The sequence below is a fragment of the Aythya ferina genome (assembly GCF_964211825.1).
Source record: "Aythya ferina genome assembly, chromosome: 3".
Taxonomy (NCBI): Eukaryota; Metazoa; Chordata; class Aves; order Anseriformes; family Anatidae; genus Aythya; species Aythya ferina.
Window position 1 is genome coordinate 18,794,047 of NC_140298.1, and position 27,417 is coordinate 18,821,463.

Below are 27,417 nucleotides of genomic sequence, written 5' to 3' on the forward strand. Positions count from 1 at the left end.
ATATGGCCAGATGAACAGGCTGGCTGCATGGTGAGCAGCAAAAAGAACAGCTGACATATAGTTTGCAACCACACTGCAACATCTGGGCAGAGTTTGGTCAACTGCATGCCTGATAATAGTTTTTACATTCAGGCAGAGAGATCCTTTTTTATGGGATCATGTAAAGTAGCAGAGAAAATATTAATGTCAACTTTGAACTGTGCAATGATAGTGTGTTGTAGCAGCAAAGCAGCCAAGCCTGTGTGCTGATACACAGAGCTCTGAATTGGGGGTAAGAAATTAGTCCTATCTCATGGTCTTTCAGTACCTTTCCGTGGAATCTTAAGCAAATCATTTTATCTTGCTTTCTGTCTTCTCTTTCACCTCTTCCCACTACCATTTTATTTTTGTTTCTCCCCTTTTCCTTGCTACTTAGTCTGTAAACTCCTCCAGAAGCAGTTGATTGGCATCACACTGACACGCACAATCATGGCCCAAAAAGGCATTTATGCCTCACTGGTCAGAGCATATAGTTTTCTCTTTGCTATTCACTGCTGCAGATGGCGTGAAAAAGATACCTTGGGTTGCAACTTGTAAAGATCAAGAAAAGAAATTGCCAGAGGTCAGTAGTGTAGCACTTCTGGTGGGACTGCTGCAAGAATATGGGGCCACATGGAAAGGAGAAAAAATACATGAGGAATTTCCTCAGAGGAAGCACAGATGGAGTCACGCATACATGTATATCTGTGTGCTAATACAGAGAAAAGATGGTTATACAGCAACCTCTTCTCTTCCATCCAGATGCAGCCAAACCACAGTGGCAAATGTCATGGGAAGTGCTCGCTTTCAGTCCACGTGCTCTCAGTTCAGCGGCAATGAAGACTTGCAGAGTACCCGCTGTGTAACCTGCGAAGGTGAGCTTGCCATTTCCCCTCGCTTTTATAAAATCTGAGGACAGCTGGTGCAAGCAGTCATTTCTCAGGGGCTGTTTCCCAGTTTGCTGCTGCTCACACCTGGTCGGATGGAGGGGCACCCCGCCGCACCACAGCTCCCTTTTGAAATGCGGTCTTGCAGCCCAAGCTGAATCAGCAGTCAGCTCTGCTGGCTTGCTCCATATGCTGTGTGAACGGCATCCCCGCGCAGCAACTCCTGGCCAGGTATGGAGCCCGGAGCCCAGGGAGGCTTTCTGCAGAGGACAGGAGGATGCCAGGGAGACAGCACTCCCCCGTCTGTGCTCCCTGGGCCAGGATCCACAGATCCTGGCTCCCCTCTGCCTCTTCTCGCATTTGGCCCAATGTTTTGTCCTCATTTTGCTTGTTCTGTAGCAACAGTTTCTTAGCAAACACCATTCTCAGAGTGGTGCTGATATTAATTGATGAGGCTGGTGCTCAGAGTTGTCTTGGCATGGTAAGGCACCATCTAAGTAGAAAAATAAACAGCCATGTTCACTCCAGTTCCTTTCAGAAAAAAAGGAAAAATAAATCGATGCCTCCCAGATGGAAATGAACAAAATCAGCGGTAGAAAAATATCTTAAAGCTCCTAAGAAAGATCCGAAAAGGGGGGAGTGAACAGTCCCGGTTTGCTGAGGATTTTGTTTGCATTAAACAAAGAACTGCAGCTGCTCTGACATTGTACTGGCATCAGGGGAGCTCGGAGCTTCAGACAGGGCATGACATTTTAGGAATTCAGAGTCCGTTTGGAAAGAAAATCCCTATCTTCTGTGGAAAAATGATTTTTCTTGCAAGTGATTGCTTTTCCTTTGAAAAAGTGGTAATGGGAAATTACGTCTCCGTTTTAAATGTTTCTTTCATTCCTTTCAACAGAAATGCCATAAAACACTCTGTTTTGAGCAAGTCTGTTGCCTGTGGCTCAGGCTGACTGAGAGACACTGTTCCTACTGCAATGAAGGGGACAACTGCATTGGGTTCAGCTTTAACTTCAAGAAAAATAACATTTTACATTATCAGTTTCTTGAGAATATATCTGCTAGACAGCGTTATTTCTAATATTGAGCAATATTTTAAGTGCTTCCTCATTTTTGTTAAACTACAGGAACTCTCCTGAATTTATAATGTGAGTTTTAAAAATACACATTTTGAAACTACAGAACTCTCCCGAATTTGCAATGTGAGCTTTAAAAATATACATTTTAAAATATTTTTCAACAGTATGACATTATGCAAGACATTTTAGAATTAGTACATAAATGATCAATAAAAAAAGGAAAAACAAACCCATAACCTGAAATGCAAAGACTTAAGCTTTCAGTGAGACTTCTTATGCTCATTTTTCCCTTTCATATCTAGAGTGAAAATAGATTGTTTTAAAAGACCTTGAGTACCTTATAGAGTATGCTTTGAAATCATGGGCTGCATATTCATTTTAAAGAAACTCAGTAGCAGTTTTATAGGGGTCTTCAAAGCAGAGTTTATAAATATTTTATGCTTTGGTTTTCTGTTACATTTCACTAAATAATAATGTAAAAGACCCCTCACTCTCCATATTTGTTTCAAGGCTATAATTTCTTTGGTTTCAAATGTTGTCCCCTAAAAATGATGCCACCAGAGTGCTCACTAAGCATTCCCTGTTAAGTTCTCTAATGCCTGGAATAAAACTCAGGCTGTGAAACATGAGCCAACTTTTGTTCAGCCTCATGCACTAACATCACTGAACAAGATGTTGAACTCACATTTAAAGATGATCTCTGGCAAGATATTTCAGTAGACCTAGGAATTCTGCTATGCCTGTGTAAAATACCCAGGTTCAGTGGGGATTTGTTGCCATCTTGAGATGCTGTGGAAATTTTAATAGGAAACTGTTGTTCTTTATCGTTTTTCATAGTAGTCTCCTGTCTAAGAAAAGTAGTCTGATTCCGAGGATCAGCTATCTACTCACCATGAATAATAGGAAGTGTGCAACTGAAACTGTGCCAGACTGAAAAGTGGAAATCGAGACAATAGGGTCGACGCAGGCTCAGAAATCAAGTGATTCCAGATTGTGAGACGGTTTATCAACAAAGGCCTATGCAGCCATACACTAGGAGCGTGATACCCAAATCATGTATGTAAGCCATGTAGGTGATTTTCTGAGCAGCCCTCTGAAGACAAGACTTTAGGCCACTAGAAGGTCTCTCTCTTTTGCTGCTCTTTCAGAGGAATAAGCATCAAGGTAAAGTGCAAGGCAGTAGATGTTGTACATGTCCTGATAAATGCTCAGCATAATTTTGTAATGTAAAGTGTAAAAATGGTTAGAATGAATGTTATGGAAATTGCCCTTTGTTACATTATTTGACTATAATTAAAAGAGAAGCCAAGCGCTGATAGCTTAGCAGCGAAAATATTTTCATACTTATCTAATCTGCAGTTTTAAGTAGGGACAGACAAACTCATTTTACCTAGTTTCAAACCCACTTGAACACTATTCAGCAAAGCACTTACGGTCATATTTTCAAAGCTTGAGATCTTTTCTTTCCCCCACAATGGTATCACTGCTGATATTCCTTCAGTGAGAAAGTTCACATGGTTTTACAAATGAATTTCAGGAGCATCTGAGTCTAAGAGCTTGATAAATGTCTGAATTAGAATTCCCTGGTTGTCTCTTTTCATCCCTGAGCCTTTCCTCTCCTTAAAGCGATTGGCATACCAGTCATTAGTGAGTGCTCAGTCCAACACAGAAAGTAAATACAGTGGGAAAAGTATAGGCTGTTCCTGGCTATCCTGGAGGGTCCATGTTTAGTCTTTTTTTTTTTTTTTTTTTTTTTTTTGATAAATCGATGTGTTCAGCTAAGGTTTCTTGGTTCCCTTTTCTTTTGATTCAGGATGAAGTTAAGATTGGTTGGAAGTCTGAGAACCTGCAGGATTTTGAAATACAGAGTGAGAAACACTTGCCCTCGAAGGCTTTCCCTGTCAGGCTGGGGGGACATCAGAGTGCTAACCAGCTTTGTTTTAACTGACTTTAATAGAGCGAGAGCAGCAGCCGGTAAAAACCTGAAAGCTGTGAAAGCACTAATTAGTGCTAACATCTGGCAGAGAATGACCCCAAGCGCACAGATGTTTATTATACGTGTGCAGGATCAGGCCTACTGTTTGTAGCAGCACCTTTGTGTGCGTGAACTGGGGACCTGAGTGGGTTTTAGCAGCAAAACAAAGGCAAGAGGTGTGATAGGAGACATTATGCACTTATTAGGAGAAGGTGGAAGACAGACGGGAGGATTAACATAGTCAAAATATGGGTATAAGTACTGCTGGGAGTTCATACCTGTAGCTTTGAAGACCTTGTGTACACCCTGATTTTACTGTTTTTGACTGTGTACACCCTGATTTTACTGTTTTTGACTCCTCTTTAAGTATATATACAAGGATAGAGTGCAGGTGGGAAGCAATAACAAGCAAAAAGAGTTCTCTTCAGCCCCTCCAGGGCTGCTCTACGGCTGCTCCATCCCATTTTGTACTTGCAAAGAGATCTGTAACTGGTACCAATATAAATACGTTCCTGTGATACTGTGAGCTGACAGACAAAAGCGAGCATTGCTTTCTAGTCATTCGTCCTTCTTAGTTCAAACAAGACAGAAAATTAGAGTGAAAGAAGGCCAATCAGAAGACAAAGATCTGAAAAACTGTTGCATGACTGCACAGTGAGACCAGATGGCTGTACGAACTGCCTCTCCTTACACATGAGCACATGGATAATGAAATAAGATTCACACTCATCATCTCTCTCTAACGTCCACTGTGTCACATAGAGCCCGTGACCAAGTATTAAAGATCAAATAGATGCCTTTTGTCAGGCTGATGATTAACACGTAGGCCTTGCTCAGTCCTATTCCTCCTACACATAGCTTGGAAATCTCCCGTGATTTGTCCAAAAACGCAGTGTCTGCTGATGACCCATGTTAGCTCTAAGTCAGAATGCTACGGAGATCGGCACGTACAGCTTTCTGTGGGAAGCGCTCTGTGCAATCTCTGGCATCCAAGCCAACACTGGAGACTTTTTGGCTGTTTTCTTGTACCTTCTGTTGTGACTTTATTTCTGTTCCTAGTACAGTGTTTTCACTGGAGTCTAAGGCAGCTGCAGTTTTAGCACACTTTCATTTCATCCTCTGTTGCTCTTCTTTCACTCCCATAGAAACAACCACTTCATGTCTGATCCAAAGCAAAACAGAAATGAGCTACTAGAACTGAAAAGTACATCAGTGTTCTTGGTCCTGGAAAAGTGCTTTGCAATCTTTTGTTCTTGCCTGAGACTGAACTGAGACGAGAAATGGGAAGCAATAATAGGACTGTGAAGGATTTGATGAGCTGTTTAGCCAATACCCAATTCTCACAAACATTTCTTTATCAAGGGGCTTTGACAGTATTTTTCTGCTGGATTACTTGAATTTGTATTGCTACCATGTGTCATTCCCTGGGGTAACACAGTGCCTCCAGGCCTGATTTCACATTATTAACCAATGAGCCTTTCCACCGCTGTAATGCTTGCCTTGAAAGTACAACCAGCAATGCTGGCTGTCTCAAAAAGCAGGTGACTGATGGTTGTAGTCGCAACCATGATTTTCTCTATCCAGGATCTTCAGACTGTCACTTTTAGAAGTGATGTTTTAACACCTCAAGTTCTCAGAATTCTTTTAAGCAATGTGTTGGGCTATAAGAATGAGGTACTAGTCACTGACTTAATCTGTCCTACCTAAGTATTCATTACAATTCTGAGTGGACACCTCAGATCCTGTCCAAATGTATTGCACTGAATTTAAATACAGAAATATATTCTCTAGGTACCATCTCTGTTTTAACTACTCCAAAACACTGGCTAGGAGTCTGCTGTGCCCAGGGAATTTCAGTCATGCTCCTTTTTTTTTCCCCTGGCCAAGTGAATACCAAAGTCTTCCATTTGAAGTGAAACAGCTTTAATAGAGTGTTCCCATGTCCTAGACTGCTTTATGGGGCACTGGTTAGCACAAATTTTTGGAATCCAAAGCATGTAGGGTTTAGTTCCCTGCAAATTGATGGGGGATATAAGGTCCTGTCTTTCATACACCGAAATTACTCCTCTGCTTATGTGCTTACATCCCCTTGCATCTCTAGATATTGGAGTGGATCAAATCATGCAGCCACTCAGTCTTCAGTACTGGGGTGATTTTCGCCCTTGCCTTTTTTTTTTTCGACTCATTGTTATCCAGTCTGTGTCCTCCCAGACTCTCTTTCTGGACAGCCTTTAAAATCAGTACAGGAATCCCTTCATGTACTTCCTCCTTCCTGAGAAGGTATCACCTGGAGCAAAACCAAAAACCTCTGACTGGGGGAAAAACAGGTTAACAGGGAAAGTGGATGCATAATGCTGGAAAGGAAGTTTTCAGCTCAATTTAGCATTCCCTCCAGGGTTTACAGAGACTAGTCGTTTGAGATCTCTGGCACCCACATGAGTTATGTGGTTTATTCTTTATGCGTGGAAATGAAGTATGACACAATATTCTATAACAGAGCATTTAAATAATGTAGAACTAAGTGTGCAACTACCTATGTTAATTATATATGTCACTGCACAGAAAAGAGTCAGTTGCTGAGCTAAGGTTGCTACACTGCATACCCCACCACAGCAAAACTGAAAAAGCAATTAAATTGTTCAGCTGCCTATTCCACCCATCGGCTCCTCCCAGCTTCAGCTACCTGCCTTCCACCACCCACAGCCCACATATTTATGTCTTTTCCCTACACAGACAGTCCCAGCAGTGTTTATAAGTTATAGGTGTGCTATAGGGTGAATGTCATTGCAGTGAGGTTATTTCCTTGTGTTGCATGAAGCTCAGTTGTGTCTCTGACTTTGAAGGGACAGTTAAGCAGAGAAACAACTCAGCATGGTGAAAGGTAAGCTTTTCTGTAACATGCAGGGAATCATTAATGTATGGGAATATCTGGCAAAGGTGAGGAACTGTAATGCTGCTTGTCATTTAAGTCTACATACATGTGTGTATTGATGAACTCGACTTTTCGGGAGCTATAGGACTGCATCTTGTTGCTTAAGGGTATAAGCAGTAGACTGGGAGACCACAGCATCTTACAGTATCCTTAGGACATTGGTGCCATGCTCAAAGACACTGAGATCCTTGCTCTAATGTGACAGAGAATGAGGACAATCCCAGGAGAGATGTGCTAAGAAGTGAGGTCGCTCTGTGCTAACATGTAGGCAGGACAGCAGGCTAGTCCCTGGTTAGCAGAAAGCCCTGTTTTACTCTGCTGTGCCTGGGGCTCAGCCAAACAAGTATTTGGGGTACTTTGCTGGCTCTATTTTTGGCATGCTTAGCCTTTGTGGAGGTGAGTGAATTGCAGTGCTATGGAAAGAATCACTTCCAAATCACTCATTGCTCAATTTTACTTGGCTGCAGAGCTACAAAGCGGCCCTTGGCAGAACTTTTTACAGCACATCTCCCTGTTGCCTTTCCAGTGTGTCCATTGCCACTGTAGATGCCCAAGGTTGGAGACATAGGTGAAAGCATTCCTTCCCCCACAACTGCATCATGCTTCTACAAGTGTTTAAAAATGGTGGAGGAAATTCAGTTGCTTAATCAGTCTTACACTACCATTAGAGACACTCTTGGTTGTTTGAGATATTTCCTTGGGGTCTAGGAGATAATGGACCTAGGAGAGACCCTTCTTGGAGCAGCAGTGGCCCCCATCTGGAATACCTTACAGGATCACCTGTGGCATAAGCTTTCCACATTAGGCAAATTAATTGATCACTCAATGCTCATCCAAAGCAGCAAATCTAGTATAAGCCCTACCAAGAGCTGAGACAAGTTTTCTCTAACTGATTGTAACTGCTTTGAGGTCCTTGTTTGTTTTGACTGAAGAAGTTTCAACGCATCCAAGGTGGAAAGATTAGTGGTGGCCATGGGTGATGTTTCTGTGAGCAACACACCTGGGGACTGTGTGTTACCCTGGCTTCAAATGGCTCTAATTTTATTTTTACAGAGTACTGGGTTACAAAAGTTTCCTCTCTGTTTGAATGTCACCTTCTGCAGGTGGGGAGCAATCTTTGTGAGTGACAGTGAAAGCAGTGTATGACTGTGCAGGAACTGACTCCTCAGACTTTCTGAAGGAATTAAGTTCAACTTTTCTCAGGAAGGAAATGTGAAAAAAAGGTCAGAAGCTGTTTGGTTTTTAATGTGAGAACAGAAATTCAGAAGTAAACTTTTTTTATTATAAGAAATCAGTGGAGAGGAAGAAAACTATTTATTTGAATTAAGTCTAAACCAAACTCAACTATCAGACCACTCTAAGAAATAAGTTGAAAATCTCAATTAGATTCTTAGTTCATGTGTCAAAGTCTCTAGTGGAATCTACCACAAGCTAGCCCACATGGAAATAATGGGTAACAGCTGGGATGGGATGACGAGGTAAACTTTGACTAGTTAAAACTTCCATGGAGCCTCCTCCAAGGCTGCAGTCTTCATGCAGTATAAAGTCCACAGCCATAGCTCATAGTTTGTAAGGGGGTCTAATGAACCAGCTCAGAAAAAGTATTTTTTCTTGAAAAGTAATTTATTTTTTTCTTGGTATTTTTCAATCAGATCAGTTCCCTGACCCATTTCAAGATGCAATTGTGGCCACATCACAGAGAGAGTTGTACGTGCATGGGGACAGGCAGCCTTGCAGTCAGGATGCCTTACATTGGCCACCAGGGCTGCCAAAATGCGATGAAGTGGCAGGAGTGGAATACACGAAATGCATGTGTAGGAGTGACTTTGTAGGTCAAGAGAGAACCTCACTTTACAGAAATATTAATCCAGCACCTTTTACTAAACATTCACTTAAAATATGTGTTTGTCTTGCTGGAATGTGCTAATGGCTGCAATCAAGTTGTCTTTCATCTACAGGCAGTCGCTGACCTTATTAAAGCAAATGGGCTTGCTAGCCACATATCACTGGTGTTATACAGAAGAAAATGTTTAGTTATAAAGAAAGATAGAGGAAAACGATGAAAGTCTTTGTCTAAGGTACTAGGCTTCAGGGGAAGCCAGTCAGCTTGAATCCAGGCAGGACAAAGAGTTCTATTATTGCATGTGTGAGGGCCTGGGTGTTGAGCAGGTGGTGACTGGGAGTGTAGTGTGAGGTAGCAGGAGCAAGTGGCCCTGGAAGGAAGTCATGAGACAGAAGGACCTTTGGTCAAAGCTCTTGCTGAGGGGCAGGCTTGAATTCTTGAACAGGGGTTCAAGGTCCTTTTTCTCACAACTTCTTTCAGGAAACGAGAGCTTCAGTGTGTGTGAATAAAATGGATTGTGTCAAAGAAGCATCATCCTCCCCATTTCTGTAGGTGTTATTGGTTAAGGCCAAGGGTCAAGGAGATGTAAGGCAAGGCACAGGTGTGTAAAATGAGGGCCAGGTCATATTGTAATACCCCAACTTCTCTCTCTGCAAAGGACTCTTACCATAATGACAGTATTTGACAAAGATTAGATGATCATATGCTTTAATGAGTTTTGTCATTCTGATGGTAAAAAATAAAATTGGATAAGATGCCTAAATTTTAAATTATCAATCATCCACTGCTCATGTGCAGTAAATATCTTCCATGAAAATGTCATGGGGATTTTTCTCATGGGGATATAATGTTCATATGCAGCAGGCAGGCTGACACAGAAGAACTTCGCAGTGATTACAAACAGGCCCATGAGGTTTGCTGTGAGCTGCATTGCCTCTGTAGGCTTTATTAATCTGACGTCATCCGTTGTTGTAGGGAAAACACCAGATAGACTCTGCAGTTTGATTTAGTGGCAGGTGAAAGAAGATGGATCACATTTTCATAGATTTTTGTTTTAAAAACGTAAATGCCTTCATGCTGTCCAAGAACAGAAGTGACTCTCATCCTGGTGTCTGATTTTAGCAGAGCTGTACAAAGAAACCCTGTATCACACCCTTTAAGAGAAACAGATCCAAGAAACCAGAATGCTCGTGCACAACTTTCAGCCAGGCTGATTTCCCTGTTGAGCAGTCTTGGGCTGAGTTGGTGGAACAAGGATAGTTTGGTTCCAAAAGTCAGCTCTTAGGAGAGTTCCAGACAAAAACAAACAAACAAACAAAGAAACAAACCTGTAAACCAGAAAACAGTAGTAGCTCCTCCTGGTTTTAATTACATTGTGGGACCATCAGCCTCACAGTGACTGGATATTATTATTGTTATTGCTGTTTCTCACACCATTGTGGCTACCAGCACTATTCCTGTTATGCTAGACTCTGTATAAACACAGGCCAAGAGCTGACAAGTGTAAGGAAATGGACCACAGGTGGAGCTGGACAAAAAGCTGGGGAAGGTGTCAAAAAGGAGTGGGTCCATATCAGTCGGAGAGGGAGCAGAAGGGAAAAGAGGCTGCACAGCTCTGATTCTGCATCTCACCTTGCACTGCATGCTAGAAGGGAAAAGAATTTCTGTAATTCATTGTAGGAGCTTCTCCAGAAGCTGCAGGGCTTGCTTTGCACCTCTCCTTGTAAATGCAACTCTTCAACAGCCAGGGATGCCCCATGGTATTTTGGGGATTCATGTTTCTTCATTACTTCATGATACGTGCAATTTATCTGCAGCTGGATTGCAGTCATCCTCTGCTTGCTTGCCCTGGCTTCAGAAACTGAAAGTGTATTTTGAACGTGGGGATTGTAAAAAAACAACACCGTGTGTGTTTGTGTGCACACACATACATATATGTTTGTGCACTGCCAGTTAGCTGGAGCGCTAAGAAACTGGAGAGCAGAATTAGAAAGACAGGTTGATGTGCTGGGGAAGATCAATGAATATGAGAGGTTCACTGATGACAGATGGCTGGTTTCATACTCCGAAGGAGTGACAGAGGAGGAGGAGAACCAGCTGTGAGCGAGTTGCAGGATGAGTGCATTGGAAGCACAGCCTCGTGCAGGAGAAGCAGCCCTGTTCCAGCAGAAACAGGAGGATATAAAGGGCAGGGGCTGGGTAACTGAGAAGTGGTAGTAAAGGAGGGAAAAAGTGTAATAAAGAGATGGGGGGTTGTGCCTGCGCCCAGTGCGTTTCCCAGAGTTTTAATGATTTGGAAGACAGGATCTCACAAAATGATGAAATGAGCATGGGGAAATCTGCAGCAAAATTAGATCAGGGAAGTGTTGATAGCAGAGTTGATGTTGCAGATAGTCACTGCTGTTTAAAACACCAAATCCTCGCGCACACACACGAGTCAAATGCTTCCAGAAGAAGGGGCTGGGGATTTTTAGCCAGTGGACTATGGCAGATGAAATAGCTTTAAAAAGAGCCTGGCATAATTGATGGTGATTGTACAAATGATATAGAGGGAAGGCGTGCAGGTATTGTAAAAGAAAGCCTTACACCTACTTAGCTAACCAGTGGAAGAAGAAATCAGCATAATGGTGTTTTCTAGTATGTAAGTGGCTTGTTTTACTGCAGATAAATGTAGTGTCGGGGTGTGTGTGTGTGTGTGTGTGTGTGAGGGAGGTTTGGTATTTATAAACAACAACACTGAAAAAGCAAAATGGCAAAGGAGAGATGGCCCGTATTATTCCCAACCCTATGGGAGCAAACAGATTGTCCACTAATAAGGAAATGATCTAGCCATTTTTTTAGATTAGTGGTGTGGGAGGAGAAGAATTTAAAGGAGGGAATGCATGGATCTCACAGTAATGTATCCGCTGGTTGTCGTCGTAGGAGATAATGAGAATGTAAAGCAAAGGTGGGAGGAGAAAATATCTTCTATACAAATGCTGCGAGCATATTAATAAGGTCACCAATTGGAAATATGCATTTCCAAGGCTAAGTGTGATATTCCTGGAATGTGTGAGCTAAAAGGGACTGAAAATGGAGTAGGGAGATACAAAGTTTATTAAAGGGGACAGGCTGTGTTCTTCAGTCACAGCAGAGGCAGCAGTATATATCCATGTCCAAAGCAGGAAACACTGCAAATGTTTTGCCTGTCAGAGCAGAGGCTGTTTGGGCAGAAGCTGAGGAAGGACAACGAACGCAGTCGTGTTATTCTTGGATGTTGCTACAGACCCCCAGGGCAGGCAGAGAAAGTAGGCTGGCAAATCTTTTTACAGATAAGAGAAGTCTGTAAAACAGCTAGAACATTGATCATGAGGGATTTTAATTACTCGGCTATCGATTGGGACAGCCACGATGCAGAAGTGAAGCAGAGGAATGAGTTTCCAGAAGTAATGCAAGATTGCCATCTCACACAGCTTGCTGAACAGCCAAGCGTGCATAGTCTGAGGCTATTCAGGTCCTAAGTCTAGGAAACGTGCCAAGTCTGATCAATTAAGTTGAAGTTGGGGAGTACTTAGGATCCGGTGACACCATCTATCATTAGAAAGAAAATGTACAAGAGGTAGCAACACAAACACTCCTGACACGAGGAGAAGTTAAGCAAATGAAAGTTGTCCTAATGAAATTTGACTGGAATATTATAACGTGTTGGAACTGTGATAGAGGATATTTCTTGAAAGAAGCCATAAAGGGGGAAAGGAAGGGAGTGGAGCAGTAATTGAAATTCATCCTAGTTCAGCCTGGAGAGGGAATACGGCAGCAGAGGCTAATAGCTGCAATGATCCTTGGCTAATGGAGAGATCAGTGGGGGTCATGAACACCTGCATATTTTAGAGCACCCCTGACACTCTTCTAAATTATGTGGCCATCTCTGGCTGTCCCTGGCAGATATAATAATACCTTTACACCTTGTGCCTCTCAGGTATATCAATTGATGCTCCAGAGCATCTAAAACATAGCCTTCCATTTTTTTTTTTTTTTTGGTATGAGTAGTCTGAAGAAGGAAGTGTATCTGTGGCAAAAGTAGAAGCACAAAAGAAAACTAATTCCTGTCCCAAGATATGAGAATAAAAGAGGACATAACTCGGCTAGGAAATACCAGCATTAAGACAGAGAAGTTCTGTTCCTTCTCTTTTAGCTGCAGCAAGTGGGGAAAAAATGCCTTACTTCACGGTAAATAATAAAAATTGCTAAATCTAACAGGTGGTAGGACAAACTCCTGCAGCGGAAAAATACTAATATTGTCAGTTTAAGGATATTATTGGGCAGTACATGATTGTTCCCAACACAGACTGAGCCAATGAAGCCTTCTGGGGCAGTGTGGCAATCAGTGTGCATACGTAGGCATAGCATGAAAAATGCAGTGGTAACTGCAATGCGAGCACATGACCTGGTATGGACTTTCTGGAGGATGAGCTGGCAGGTATGAGGTAGATCAATGAACTGGGATTAGAGCAATAAAAACAAGCGGGAGAGCAGACCAGGAAATGGCATTGCCCAGCAAATTCTTAGTGTGGAAGTGGTCTGCACACACCAGAGAAGGGCAAATGACATTGGAGGAACAGAGCAGCACAGATCAGGGAAAGGCAGCTGATCCAGGCAGCTGGCTGTACTGATAGGTGTTGGAATGAGCCTCTACCTTTCCTCCTCCACCTCATTCATTTTGTAAAGTTGACTGAGTGGTCAGTGGTCAGACCTCTTCCTCAGCTGCTGAGGTGCAAGTTACACCTCTCCATCACCCCCAGATGATTGACCCCATGATTCACCCCATTTGGCTCCATTTATAGTTGATGGAGAGCAACAGTCATACTGAAAGCTTAAATAGTGTCTGCTAACAATTCCTTCTTTTCTCCAGCAGCCGTAAGGCAATATGAATGATGGGTTCAGATGTAGAAGCCTATATTGAAGGCATCTAGAAGTGACCAGATGAAGCTTGACCGGATGAAGTTTACAGCCAGCCTGCACAATCAGGGCCTCTGTTTAGGTTGTAGGATGTTCCTGATTATGTTAGGTAAAGGAGGGACAGACTGTTGTCTCCTACCTCCCTCATTACTGCCATATCTGCTGGGCTTCTGGCAGACTGGGATGGGGCTGTCCCCTGCACCTTGTTCCAGTATCTATCAATAATAAATGTCAGTGTTGAAGAAAGACATTGCTCCAGCTAGGTCACAGAATTGAATGGTTCCAGGTGAATTCCAGTAAGAAACTCCTTGCTTGCAGATTTGTCCCCTTTTGCTGCACGCTGATCAATATGTAGGGAGATCTAACAGGAGAGAGAATGCCCTGAAGCATATATATATTATTGAACATGTGATACAAAATTATCCATTGCTTTTTGATCAAGTATTGTCAAGAGTGTGCAATAGTACTTGAAAACGTATCAGAAGCTGACAGTGTGTCTTAATCTACACAGGCAAAACCCAGTTTAGAATTGTGATCCCTAGTGCTGCTGTACTTGTAGCCAAAGACTATTTCCCAAATTCACAACAAATATCAGCATAACATAATTAGAAAATATAATATGGAAAGTTCATTCACACATAAACAATACTAGCCTGACACTGAGCAGCTGCCCTTTTTCTGTGGGTATCAAAAGACATACCAGCCTATGATGTTGTCAGAGGAGTTATATTGAGGATACTCCCTTATGCTTTGGAATATGCATTTAGTTCTCATTTGCCTTCAGCTGCATGAGTGGTTACAAAGACCAGCATCTGCAATTTTGGCATGAATACTGTGAAAATAATCTTTCTTTTGATGTATTGGACATTCCAGTTCTACTACAACACTGTCAGAATCATCTATAGGAATATAAGAGGGTAACTCAAATGATGTGTTTCCATGTGTCTGTATCTCTACTTGTGTGCAAAACTCTACTTACTCTTTCCACTTATATGTAGAGATGGGGAGGTAGGGAAGGAACTGCAGTGAGGAGATATAAAGCAGAGGCCAACCCGCAAATTAAAAAGTGAACAAACCAACAAAAATATGTTAGACTGTAGAACTTAGAAATAGAGTTCATTGTATTAGACCTATAAAATTGTCCCAAGGAAATATCCGCAGATATTTCCACAAATATTCTGCAGGCCTCTTGTTTCAGCAAGAAAACTCATTCATGTAACTTCATTTTTTATTTTAACTTCTGTTGTTCCTGGCAAGGTAATTTTATTTGGGTTAAGGACTGTAAGTCCATGATCAGCCCAAATTCAGAGGCAAATCATATTTTAGGATTAACATTGATAGAATATTTTAGAAGGAAGCAAAGATGGAGAGATCTGTGATTTACTTTCAAAAGGGAAACAAGTGTAGAACATGATTTGTCCTCCAAACCCAATGATTAATGAACAAATATATAACAAATATGTGAGAAGTGCTGCATGTGAGATATTAAAAAGAGGTTTTGAGCATGACTGCAAAATGAGACAGTAAAACAATGACAAGGCAAGAACAGGTAAAAAATGCAGTAGGATTGCAGAGGAGGTTAACATAAATAATAAGAAAGTACTCAAGTATGTAAGGAACAAGGGGTCACTGAAGGAGATATGGTGAACATGATTTATTGACAGCATAGGTAGACAGCCAGAAACATTAATGGATTCACTGCCTCGGTGTGCTCACATTAGAGGATGGGAAGCAGGTTCAGAGGCAGACAATAATTTCCTGGGACTGTGGTGCTGGGGGGAGGGTGAAGAAAAAGAAACACTAAAGAGAATCACAAAGCTCCTACCAGCTTGCCCCATGTCAGAACAGATTTTTCAAAAAAGTGACTGATTTATAAGTAGGGCTGAAGCAAGAGTTGTCTTTCCTGTAAAGGTAAGTAATGCAGATTTTGCAATTTACTACATAAAACCATTTTATTTGAGGTAAGAAATTGAAAATGCATTCAAACAGGGATGACATGGTGACAGAGAGGAAACATACATACATTTTCAGGATAAATTAAATAAGAGTAATGCCTAAGAGTTATACACAATCCCAGTAATAAACTCACCACGAAAGGAATGCAAAATGAACCAAAACAAACAACAAAAAACAAACAAACAAAAAAACAAAACAAAACAAAACAACCCCCCCCCCCACACACACACAAAACAAACCAAAACAAAAGAATAAAACTTACGTGGAATACCAGACAAGGAAGAATATAAACTAACTGAAGGAGGAGGCATCTGATACAGAAGGGTGTGTAGAAAAAGTGGAGAGGTGGCAAGTTGAGATTAAAATCTGGCAAAGTATAAAATGGTGTGTGGTGAAGGGCATGGAGCTCACAGGAGGCTCCTACGGATGTGCTCTCAGAACCAGCCCATGCTGAAGGCAGAATGAGAGCAGGGGCTTCATTTTACCACAAACACGTTTGCTCTTCTAGTGAATGATCTTAGAAACCATGTGGTTAAGGAGAAAATAAGGCTGATTTTTGCTGTAATCTCACTGTCTCCTAAGGATATGTTTATGTGTTGGTGTTAGCTACAGATTTTTTTCTTTTTCTTGAAACGTCTTAGAGCTCTCTGCCTGTCCTGGGGCTGTGCTAACTGTGCTGATCTTCCTAACCAGCCAGCAGGATCAGGAAATATTCCCCCTCATCCTGCCAACTTGGGCTTCACCATCACTCATCCCACTCCACAGCAAGGAGATACCCCGCGGGATGTGCTGCCATCCTCCCACCTACCTGGGGGGAATGTTTCACCTCATCGTGAAGAGGTAAAGGAGGTGTTAGGCTTTGGACAGAAGATCTTCTCAAGGTATAAGAAATATTGTGTACTAAAGCATAGGAATTACTTGGATCAAAATGTTGGTTTTATTTTGGAGAAACCAATGCCAGGTCTCCCCAGGCTCATGTTTCCCTGAGGAGGGCAAAAGAAGGCTTGAGGAATCACATTCATGCCAAATGAGAAATGAGTCAAAATGCTCCAAAGCAGACAAAGAACAATGTTCATGGAGTGCTCACCTTCTGATTGGGAAGCAAGTGTCACATCAAAATTAAATCTTATTTGTGAAGACGAGGCTTTGGCTTCTTTGCTCAACCTGTTCTTTTTTTTTTTTTTTTTTTTTTTTTTTTTTTTTTTTTTTTTATTGGCTCATCCCACCTGTTTTTATTTTTTACACTTGAGTTGTTTCCTGACTGCCTTGTTGACTATCTGTTTTCTGGGGGCAAAGGCCATCTCCTTTGTCACTTAGCCTTACTGTGTCACACAGGCCCTGATCCATAACTGAAATTTGTAGATGCCACCGTAACCTAAGCATTAATCACAAACGAAGCAGCTAAGCCTTAACCTAACTACAATTACGAGCACAGGGCTTCTTCACAAGCACAATCTTAGTAGGCAGTTGGGTGAGGCCTCCTGTTGAGGTGAAGATGAACATGTGCAGGCTGGTGCTGGGTGCTGCGAGGAGTAGCGCGTGGCCAGCCGAGCAGGCGCCCTTCCAGCGAATGTTTGCTGAGAGATTTGGGGCAAGAGGAGTTTTAAGAAATAATCTGAAGTCCAAGGGTTCTTCTTATGCAAACCATCAGCAGCTGGCAGCAAGGAGGAAATGACTAATGCTGTATTTGTTGTTTCCCGCGTAGTGCTCATGTGTGCAGAGCCTGCAGGAGGGGGCAGAGGGAGATTTTCTCAAACCTCGTCTGCAAACAGCACCTGCTGATTGCTTTGCTTTCGCTGCCGGCAGCCTGGAGGGGAAGGCGTGGGGCTCATGGCGGTCAGCCCCCCTTCACGTGGGCAGAGATGCACTTTTCCTTAGCGAAATGACAAAGGCAGTGACCGGGGGGAGGGAGCTGTGCAAGGTGTTTGATGAGTAACACTCCAGGTGTTCACCACATTTCCCGCAGGGTTAATAAAGAGGCACGAACTCCTCCGGGTTCGGAGGTCTGCCTCACCTGCTGCGGTCTCCAGCAGCCACACACAGGGAATATACTCCTTACTTAAGCTATTTAAGTCCTGAAGTTAGGCCAAGTCAAAACTCTTCCTTACTTCTGAACTTCCACTTACACCACAGAGCTGGAGTTGCCTGCTCACTGTCTCACCACCTGGGTGGCTGTTTTGGCACGTAGAAGGTCATCACAATAACCCTGCAGGGAGAGAAGATGAAGATGTAAGGGAGAAGGAGGCAGACTTCCTTCTCTCTTCCTGGGAAGCATCAGTGCCCTCGGGGCAGGGATAGGGCCGGGTGCTCCAGTGAGAGAGAGAGATTTATGATGAAAGCGTGCTGTGACTGAAATAATAAAACAAATCCTGAGACAGGGATGTGCAACTGGGAGTGGGGTAGCGAGAGCTGGAACAAAAGCTTGACAGAGGCACACGGAGACTTTCCTTTGGCTTCCAAGGCCAGCAGCAGGGCTGAAAAGGCAACTTGTAGTGACACGTTTCAAGAGAGAACAGAGATACTGCAAGGCTGCCTGAGAACTGCACCAAATGCAATGATAAAAAGAAATGAACACTTAAAAAAAAAAAAAAAAAGGCAACCTTATGACATTCAAGGAGCAGCTGAACACAAAGGAAGGGGAAATTTTGATAAATACATTAGGCTCCCTGCGGCAATATATCAGTTTTACTGAGTCAGGTCTCGCTGTGAGCGGGTGTCCACTCAAGCGCAGTCCTTGTGAACAAACACAGAGAAAAGCTGGAATGCACTCAGATGTGCCAAGGTCAGGTGTTTCTATTGATGGGAATATTTTCTCCTCAGAAGTTGGGGCATTTGGGGCAGTTGGTTGTTGTTGTTGCTGCTGCATATCTGAGAAAAGTTCCCAAAATCAGAAGTTTTTTTTTTCTGTCACTGGGGCCACCTGGTCAACTTTCCTTCAAAGAGGCACATCTTGTTTTGTTTATGCTATTGTTGTTGATTCTTCTATTGTTAGAGTATAATCATTTTGAAATGGTTTTAACCCTAAACACTTTCAGGATTATTTTGTTAAGAAAAGCCATAAACCACATTTATTGAAACTGTTCTGTAAAGCCTTTAGTTCAAAGAGCTTTCAGTAAAATAAAAGGATATCCAAGTAATTTAAGAGTATTCTAAATAAGAGTGCTATCCTACCTGCTTTCAGAGAGGGCATGGAAAGAAAATGTGTTTAGCAAGAACTGGTGGATTATTAAGTGGTTTTATCTCCACTCGACATCTCTCTGTAAATAAGTCAAGGTTTGTTGCAACCTTGTGCAAGTGCTGGAAAAATATAAAGCCTTAAATAGTGAACTGCTTTGAAGAAAGCTTATCTTCTTAATGGAAACAAATTGTGGCCATTATTTATGTATGTGGTAAAGCCTTATTAAAACAAAGTGGGGGGGTGCTTTTCTTTCCCACTTAAATAAGTTGACTGTTTAACATCAGAGTTAAACTGTGGATTACAGCACATTGATAGAAAAAGAACCATACACTGTAATAAAAGCAAATAAACTCATTCTTTATATAACACCATCAATGTTTTAAAACAAAGGTGTTTGTTCAAAATTATCTATTAAAGAAGGTAATTAAGCACCAGGAGGACATTAACTTGAAGGAATGCCTGTAGAAGTCAATGGGATAATACTAGTTGTCCTCCATGGGTGTTGGATCATACCCTCAGGAATCTAATGTATCTGATACATGTACTTCTGCCCTTGAATGAAGCATACAGTCATCACAGAGAAATAAATGCAGAATACACTTCTTATTACCACCATGAGATTTTACAGGTTTTGATATGTTGGATAGCAACTGGAAAAAGAAACAATTTTGTTTACTTTCAATTATTTAAACTCTTCAACAATTTTTCTCAGCTTTTTATATATGTAATATATATATATATTTTTTTTTTTTTCAATTCTACAGTCTTGATAATTCAGCATTCAGTTACAGACTTAGCGTGTGGACTTGTGACGTTAGGATTCCCAATACCTCAAGTAAGTACCCCCCAATTATTTTTTCTTTTTAAAAACAAGTAAAAATGAACAGTGTTGGAAGAGGTTTTGTTCACAGTCTTAGTTTTAAGTTATTTAGAGCTTGCCCCATGCTTCAGTTTAAGGTCTGTCTCTATTGTTTTAGGCCACCTATTGCAGTGCAGAGGACATGTATCAAAGTCAATACAGCTGGCTGACTATTAGTAATCAGCACAAAACCATACCGGTGGCTCATAGAGGGTGCAACTGCACCATTATTTTACCTGTTAGTCTGCTGAGCGACCTCACAGTCTTTCAAATTCACTGGCATGGACCAAAGCTGGGCATTTCTCTGGGGTGCCTGCTCTGATGAGCACCCAAGCTCCTGGGTCCGGGTGAAGCAGAGCAGAGTCCCCTCAGCCCTGCACCCTGAGGTACAGCCTGGGCACACCATGGGCACAGGCTCCAGAATGTCCTTCACTGGATGGGACCTCCTGGGATGGTTCCCCAAATCTATGCTGTGCTGACAGCCTTGGGTGGGAAGTTTTTGCCTGCTGCTTGCCAGTCTGACCACCCCAAGCTCCCTACCACCACATATATATGTGGTGGTGGGGAGCACATATATATATACATGTATATATGGTTTGCATTAAATTCCATAAGAATAAAAGAAAAAAAATCTTTAAGTTTAAAATGAGAAAAGAAGTTGAGACAGCAAAAAAAAAACTCACAAAGCAGGTATTCCTACCTCGCATCCACAGTGCTGTAAGCCAACAGGTTTGAACTGTTGTGTTCCCAGAACAGAGCAACCTCATCTCCTGTCTGCCATCTCTATGAGTTCCCCTAGCCTTTGGGCTATTGTCCATTTCTGGGAAAGGTGGTTCAAGATGACGTGTCTTGTGTGCTGTACAGTGAGGTGTTCACTACACAGAGCCTCAAACATTCGAAGTTAGGTATTTTGGGACTTGCACAGCCACTGGGCTGGTGTACCTGAGGACCTTACAACCTTGCTGTATTTGCTTCCTCGACACCCAACACAGCTGGAAAGCAAGGAGGTTCTACCTGTATCCTCACGCTGGGTGGGGAAGGAGGGTAGGAACAAACTGAGGGACAGACCCCTTAAACACATAGCTCACTTAAGAGCCTAGGACACAGTGGCTAGGCCCCTGGCCACAAAGGGGAGAAGACCAGGGAGCTGTACCTGGCATCTGAAATTATGCAACACCAGGCATGGGGCTGGTTTGCCTTCCTTTTAACTTTGCTTGCAAACTGATACAGAAGTACAGAGACAATATTGTTATTAAATGTAACGTGAAGAAACAAACAGAAGCATCTCTCTCTAAATGTAGAAAAATAAGTTTGGTCAGAAGCACTTTGTTGACCTTACTGAAATAACTCCTTCTCTGACCCAGATACAGCATGTGTAATCCACTTTGTAATGTCACTACAATGCTCATCAAGATTTCTACCTTGATATGACATCTGTAGATCAGGCATTCATTGTTCTGATCAGCAGCGTTCTCATGGTTGTGTTGCTACCTGGGCAGCTGCTGACACCAAAGAGACTTTGGCTGTATAAGATCATTTGAAATTTGAAGCAGCGGAGCATTTAGGATTTGCAGACAAAACCATTAAAGTATGGGCAGGATAGTTTTCTTTCCCTCTAAATATGAAGGAAGAGGACACAGGGATGACACTTTATTTAATTTGGATTAAAAGAATGCTGTGAGGTTTCATTTTTTTGGAAAGGTGAGTTTTGATGTTACCTTAAACTGGTTAAAAAAAAAATAAATGAAAGTTCTGGTTGAAACTGTTTCCTCTGGAGTTTATTTCTGAAATCAAAACGCCTCTCTGATTTGAAGTTCTAAAACCCACTGCTGTGAATAAAAATGTGCAGCCATTTCATTTATTCATTTCGGAAGAATAAAAGAGGCAATGAGTAAAACTGCAGTGGGGTGAGGAAAACCTGCTGATCAGAATGAAGGTTACTTATATTACAATAAACATGTGTTGGTCTTGGCTAATATTGGTTTAAGTCACAGTCTCATTTGAACTCAAAGTGCCTTTTGCTTTGGCTGCTCAAAGGACACAATTGTCATCAAGGAATTGAAATCTCTTCTGTTCCCCCAGCTGGAAGAAAAGAGATTGGAGGTGGCAGTGGAAGGGACAGGGCACAAGAAAGAAAAGGAAAGGAACGCGGACGCTCGCACACAACTTCTTACAATGGCTCTAGCATGCCCTTCCATTGGTAGGAATCCTTTTGATCAAATCCTTGCCCTGGGCTGGAAGTGTTTTAATGAGCATACAGACATCGTCTTTTTTTCCTCGGTCTATTTTGTGTTCTTAAGGATAGATAAGTAAAGTGTGCACTTAAATGATCATGTGTGCGCTTCTTAACTGTGCTCTAGAGGGAACGCGTGGTGCTTGAACGCAGAGGCTGAACAGTGCCAGCCTGAAGGACAAGAAAAATAGCAGAGGAGGAAACTTGAACTGAAGTGAACTTGTTTCTTTTAACATTTTGTTTTCTTCTGGAGGAGGAATAAGAAGCCTGCAGACAGGTGGGGATCTAGGGGCGAGAGGTGTTTTGTGCAGACTTCCATGTCTTGCCAAATTTCCCCAGCACTGTTTTTTTTTTTTTTTTTTGAGATTCCCATCAAGGTTACTGTGATTCCTCCATCCTTCTGCCTCTGGGGGCGGGTGACACCATGCTGGGTGGCAGCTCCCAGCCTCTGCAGCAGGATTCCCTGCACAGCTCCTGGTGAGAGGTTGCTCCTCAGACTCAGTCCTAGTCCTGTCGGAAGGGACATGTATGATTTGGTCCGCAGTGGTGCAGTGGGGTTTCTGCCCCTGCAGCATGTGGATGACAGCCTGTGGGGTGAAGAGACATAGGAGAAACACTGTCCAGTGGTCCCTGCTCTCCCCACCACATTAGGAACAGGTGTGGGACCATGTGGAGGAGCTCCTTTGGCAGCAGCCTGACTGTAGCTGTTATGTGGAGCTGAGCCTGGGCTGCCAACCTAGCTCTTCCCAGGAGCCCTGAAAGACATTAAACATTAAAAAATAAAGATTATGCCTGACAAAAGGCAAATGTTGTTTAGTTTGACACATCTCATTATTCTGAGGTGTTTGTGGGAAAAGGCAAACTTTGTCAGCATGTCACAAGGTACTAGCAGTTACTGGAAATCAGGAAAGGGACTCACCTTCGGAAGAAAGGCTTTGCACTAACTTTCAGTTTCCCTGCTAGGTTTCAAAGGCAGGGTTGCAGGGAAGATGGAAGCCAAGACCTCTGTGCAGAAGAAGCAGAGCTTTCCCCAAACTGGGATGGCAAGAGTTGAAAGAAAGTTTAGCCTTGAGAGCAGCTGCCAAAATCAAAACCTTTTTCAAAGTTTATTTGATGTGAATCGCAGGAGGTGCGACTACTGGGATTTGCATCCAAGCAGGAACCCTGCAGAATTCTTCAAATCCTGGTGACAAAGGTATGACATTTATGGTTTGCGACTGTTATTCCACATGTGTGAATTGCCAAAGCAAAGCTTTTGAAAACAGCAACTTTTATTTGTGACTGATGCATTTTGTAAACAAGAAAGTGCCAACATTGACACGTGGTCTGCTCAGCTCACGGTACCCACTGCTCCCCAGGTATGACTGCTGCCCTGAGCTAACTGCAGTATTAACGATGCTCCTTCAATAAAGGGAGCACTGTTACTGCAGAGCTTTGGCTCAGGTAACAGGTAAATGTGAAGTAACTGTACACTTTTAGCGATGTGGTACTGGGTGAGCAGCAGAAATTTATCTCATAGGAAATAGTTTTGGATAAGTACAGTTTATCAGGTTAGATATTTTGCCTCCAACAAGGGTACAAACAGCTCTGGAAAAAAAACTAAACTGCCACATGTGGATACCAAGGAAAAGTTCCCTAGTTTAATATTTAGGTGTTCATATAATTTTCTGTAACTGCTGGTGGTTACTCAGCTATTGTCATTATTAGTGTCCCATTACTGCCTTTATAACCATCTTCTCTGTTATCGTTGCATAGGTTAAATATATGATATGTAAAACAGTTGTGCTTCCATTTTTACCTTTACTGCATTAGTTTATTTAGGAGCCTCAGACTTATCCCATGTAGATTAGTCATTAATCCATACACTTCTGCTCATCTTCATGTGAACTAACATAAAGTACAGAAGGAAGGAGGCCCATGCATCTAAACACTTTTATTGCCATTCTTGGCAATGATTCTTCCTGCTGCATCTTTTTGCAGTGAGGCAGCCAGATGTGCAACGTTAGCTAAGAGGATGCCTTTATTTTTTTTTTTTTTACTTTAAAAGTACAATACTTTTAATGTTATCTTCTTTTACTTAACACACCTTTACAATTCAATGTTAAGAATTAATTTTAAAACATTCATCAATTTTTTGGTAGTATTTCCCTCCTAAATTTGAGGTGATATTCTTTCTATCCAAATAATAATCTAACCAACTGACTTATGTCTACACACATATATAAATTTACAGATAGATAAATCCATATCTAGCTATGTATCTGTTATGTACACACACACATCTGAACAGACTCTGCTTATTTCAGTCAGCTTTTCAACCAACCCTACCTTCATGCTTCCTGGCTATGAGCTGCATTGGCACAGGGCAATTTAGAAAATAATTAATTCATTAACTAATCTCAAGGATACCTGAACAAAATACCAAAACCAACAGAAACAAAAACTTTAGGGGCTTCATCTGTTAGAAGGAACATGTAGAGAATTCAGATGGTATGCAAGTAACTCAGAAAATGTTTATGTGGAAAATTGTCCATGCATTTTATTACTTGTTCACAAAAAAATCTCAGTGCACAACTTAGCTAAATGACCAGCAGAGTTAAATTAGGCATGCCCACTTAGAATTAAAAACACTCCTTCTGCCTGCGACACAGAAGCTGCTAGTTCAAAGAGAAGAGGAACACAGACATACCTGCTCTTCAGTCCATCGGAAGATGGTCTGGGTACCCACAAAACAAAATATTCTGAGTACTAAAACTGGACTTCAGTGAAGAAATTTAAAAATTACAACAGGATACACTTCTGTTATGGTATTTTTAATGACTCTAACAAAAGCATCAGTTCCCTTATCAAAATAATGCAATAGCCACTGCTGATAAGGTTGCAGTGTCAATTTGTAAGTTGTAGTGTTTTGGAAACATATCTTACAACCGAATATTTGGAATATTTCTGTATTAAAAAATAACAACCAGTGCATTTTTTTTTCCATTTCCTTGTATGTGCTGTTTGCTCAGACAGTAATTAATATATGCAGAAGCTAGTCCCTTTTCTATCCCATAGAAATGATCAGAATCAAGTATTTTCAAACTTAATTGTACTAGTCAGATTGCTGGGGTCCATCTACAGCCTGAATTAGGCCCAGCCATGCAGTGATGCATATAGAGGGAAACCTCCACACCCCAAAAGGGTGAAGGGTACTGAATATCGGTGGATGAAGCAGAGTGTAAGACCAGGCTTGCACTGCAGTACTAGCAAAGCTTCTTGGAAGAAATTTGTGACGCTCCTTGAAAGTGCCTGCCACTATTTGTGAGACTGTGGTGGGGTCAGACGATGGCTTTTTTCAAGGCAGGGCTATGTGGAAAGTGTTCATGTGAATTTACAGGCTCTCATGTGAATAAGTGGTATTTACAGTGACCCGGGCAGGGAGGAAAAATGCATTTGTATTTCTGTGTTTTTCCTTTCTTTGAGCAGCTCACTGCCAGCCAAGCTTGAGCAGGCATTTGAATACTGGAAGATCTGTTAAGTATCTTGCGAAACTTCCAGACATTTTTTTTTTCCCCCAGCAATAATGACATATGGTCATAACAGAGACTACAGAAGCTAACCAAGAATTTTAAAAGATCTAGCAAAGGAGCTCTCTGAACCATTAATGATGATTTTCAACAAATCTTGGTGCCCTGGGGAGGTTCCAGAAGGCTAGAAGAAAGCCTATATAGAGCCAATATTTAAAAAGGTTAAACAGGATGACTTGAGTAATTATAGGCCTGTCAACCTGACATTGATCCTAGGCAAAATACTGGAACAGCTGATATGAGACTTGATTAATAAGGAATTAAAGGAAGGTAATATAATTAATGCCTTTCAACATGGGTTTGTGGAAAATAGATCTTGTCAAACTAGCTTGATATCATTTTTATGAGATTATAAGCTTGGTTGAGAAAGGTAATAGCACTGATGTAATGTACTTAGATTTCTGTAAGGCATTTGACTTGGTACCACCTGACATTTTGATTAAGAAATGAGAATGCTACAAAATCATTGCAGCAAACATCAAATGAATTAAAAAACAGCTAATTGTTACATCTCGATGTGCAATTGTAAATGGGAAAGCGTCATTAAGCAGGTGTGTTTCTATTGGAGTCCTGCAGAGAAAGGTTCTGGATGCAAAGCTGTTTAACATTCTTAACCATGTCCTGAAAGAAAAAAAAAAAAAAAGCTGTCTCTCTAGGTAATACTTACAGACCATACGAACACTCAGAGAGTTGACAACAATAAAATGAATGTGTGGTTGATAAAGAGCAAGCTAGATGTTTTGGAAAACTGGCCAAACTCTAAAGTTTTCTGTCTAGAAACAGCAAAGGTAAGCCTTTACAGGACTTTATTTGTTCTAGGTGTGACTGTTTAAAAGGCTTAGGAGTCATTATGGGTGGATAATGAGCAAAAGAGAAGCTTCCAGCGCAGCGTGGTGCCTAGAAGCGGTAATCACTGAATGTTCCGCAGCAAATGTAAGATCTGAGCAAAGTGGATTTATTTCACCACTGATACTGGCATTAATGCCACCCCTTTGGGAGCACAGGGTCCTACCCTGAGTCCCAGCTCAAGAAGGGCATTGATAAATGGAGGAGCATTGAGAGAAAAAAAAAAAAAACTTCAGAAAACTCCCAAGAACGGGCAAGGAACTCAAAGAGGAGATTCATCATGAAGAGCTTAATGAGCACAGTGTTTTGCCCAGTAAATAGATAACTAACGAGGTGAGCTGGTCACAACCCAAAATTAAGGGATTTCTTTTATCCAACTTTCCCCACCTTAAAGCTAGGAATATAATCTAGGCTCACTGCTTTGTTATCCTTATGCATTCAATGCAGAAGTTAGATACCTCCAGTGGACAACCAATCCCATATGGAGATAGCTGCAATGAATTGCCTTCTGGTAGTGTCTTTTTCTCTCAGTTGATTACAGGAGGATCCCCAAACACTAGGTGAGACAAGATGCTTCATTTTTGTGTGGTTAAAGTTAAATGAGATAATCCCACACTAGTTGCCTCCATGGGGAATGTAATTTTTAAAATGAAGGCTCTTCAGTCAGTAAAATAACAGGCTCTGAAGGTTGGAAGTTTTATAGGGACAAATTCAGATTAAAAATCAGGTGCACATTTTTCTCAGGGAGTGTAATTAACCTTTGGAGCAAATTACCAAGGGTTGTGGCACTTTCTCCACCAGTGGAAATTCTAAAATCAAGATGGGATGTTTTTCTAAAAGATTTGTTCTACTTAAAATGAACTGGTTTGGGGAAGTTACATGGCCTACGTTGTACAAGAGGTCAGAGAAGATCATCACGTTTGTCCTTTCTGGACTAACAGTACGTGCCTCTAAGTCTTGCAACACTAGAACACCTTTATTTTTTTTTTCTTAAGTCTTTTGATATTCCTCAATTTCCTTCCTGCTAACAATAATGAGAATTCTCTGCCTTGCAGGACAAATACATTAAGGACTTTGAAGTGTGTAAATATCCTGGACATGCAG

At 41.7% G+C, this 27,417-nt stretch overlaps 1 protein-coding gene across 7 annotated transcripts in view; it reads left to right on the top strand.

Moving 5' to 3' along the window:
• The window catches only part of LOC311434892 (uncharacterized protein), a 167,666-nt gene that overhangs the window by 131,249 nt on the left and 9,000 nt on the right, over positions 1–27,417 (top strand). For 5 of the 7 annotated variants that reach the window (XM_084515374.1, XM_084515373.1, XM_084515375.1 and 2 more), the window contains 4 exons: positions 781–893; positions 19,571–19,641; positions 21,748–21,865; positions 22,862–23,093. In XM_084515374.1, coding sequence (XP_084371500.1) covers positions 809–893; positions 19,571–19,641; positions 21,748–21,865; positions 22,862–23,088 — 501 coding nt within the window. In that variant the 5' untranslated portion in view covers positions 781–808 and the 3' untranslated portion in view covers positions 23,089–23,093. Of the gene's footprint in view, positions 1–780; positions 894–19,570; positions 19,642–21,747; positions 22,176–22,861; positions 23,094–27,417 lie in introns of all 7 variants that reach the window. The other 2 variants (XM_084515379.1, XM_084515378.1) reach the window with 2 other exon arrangements.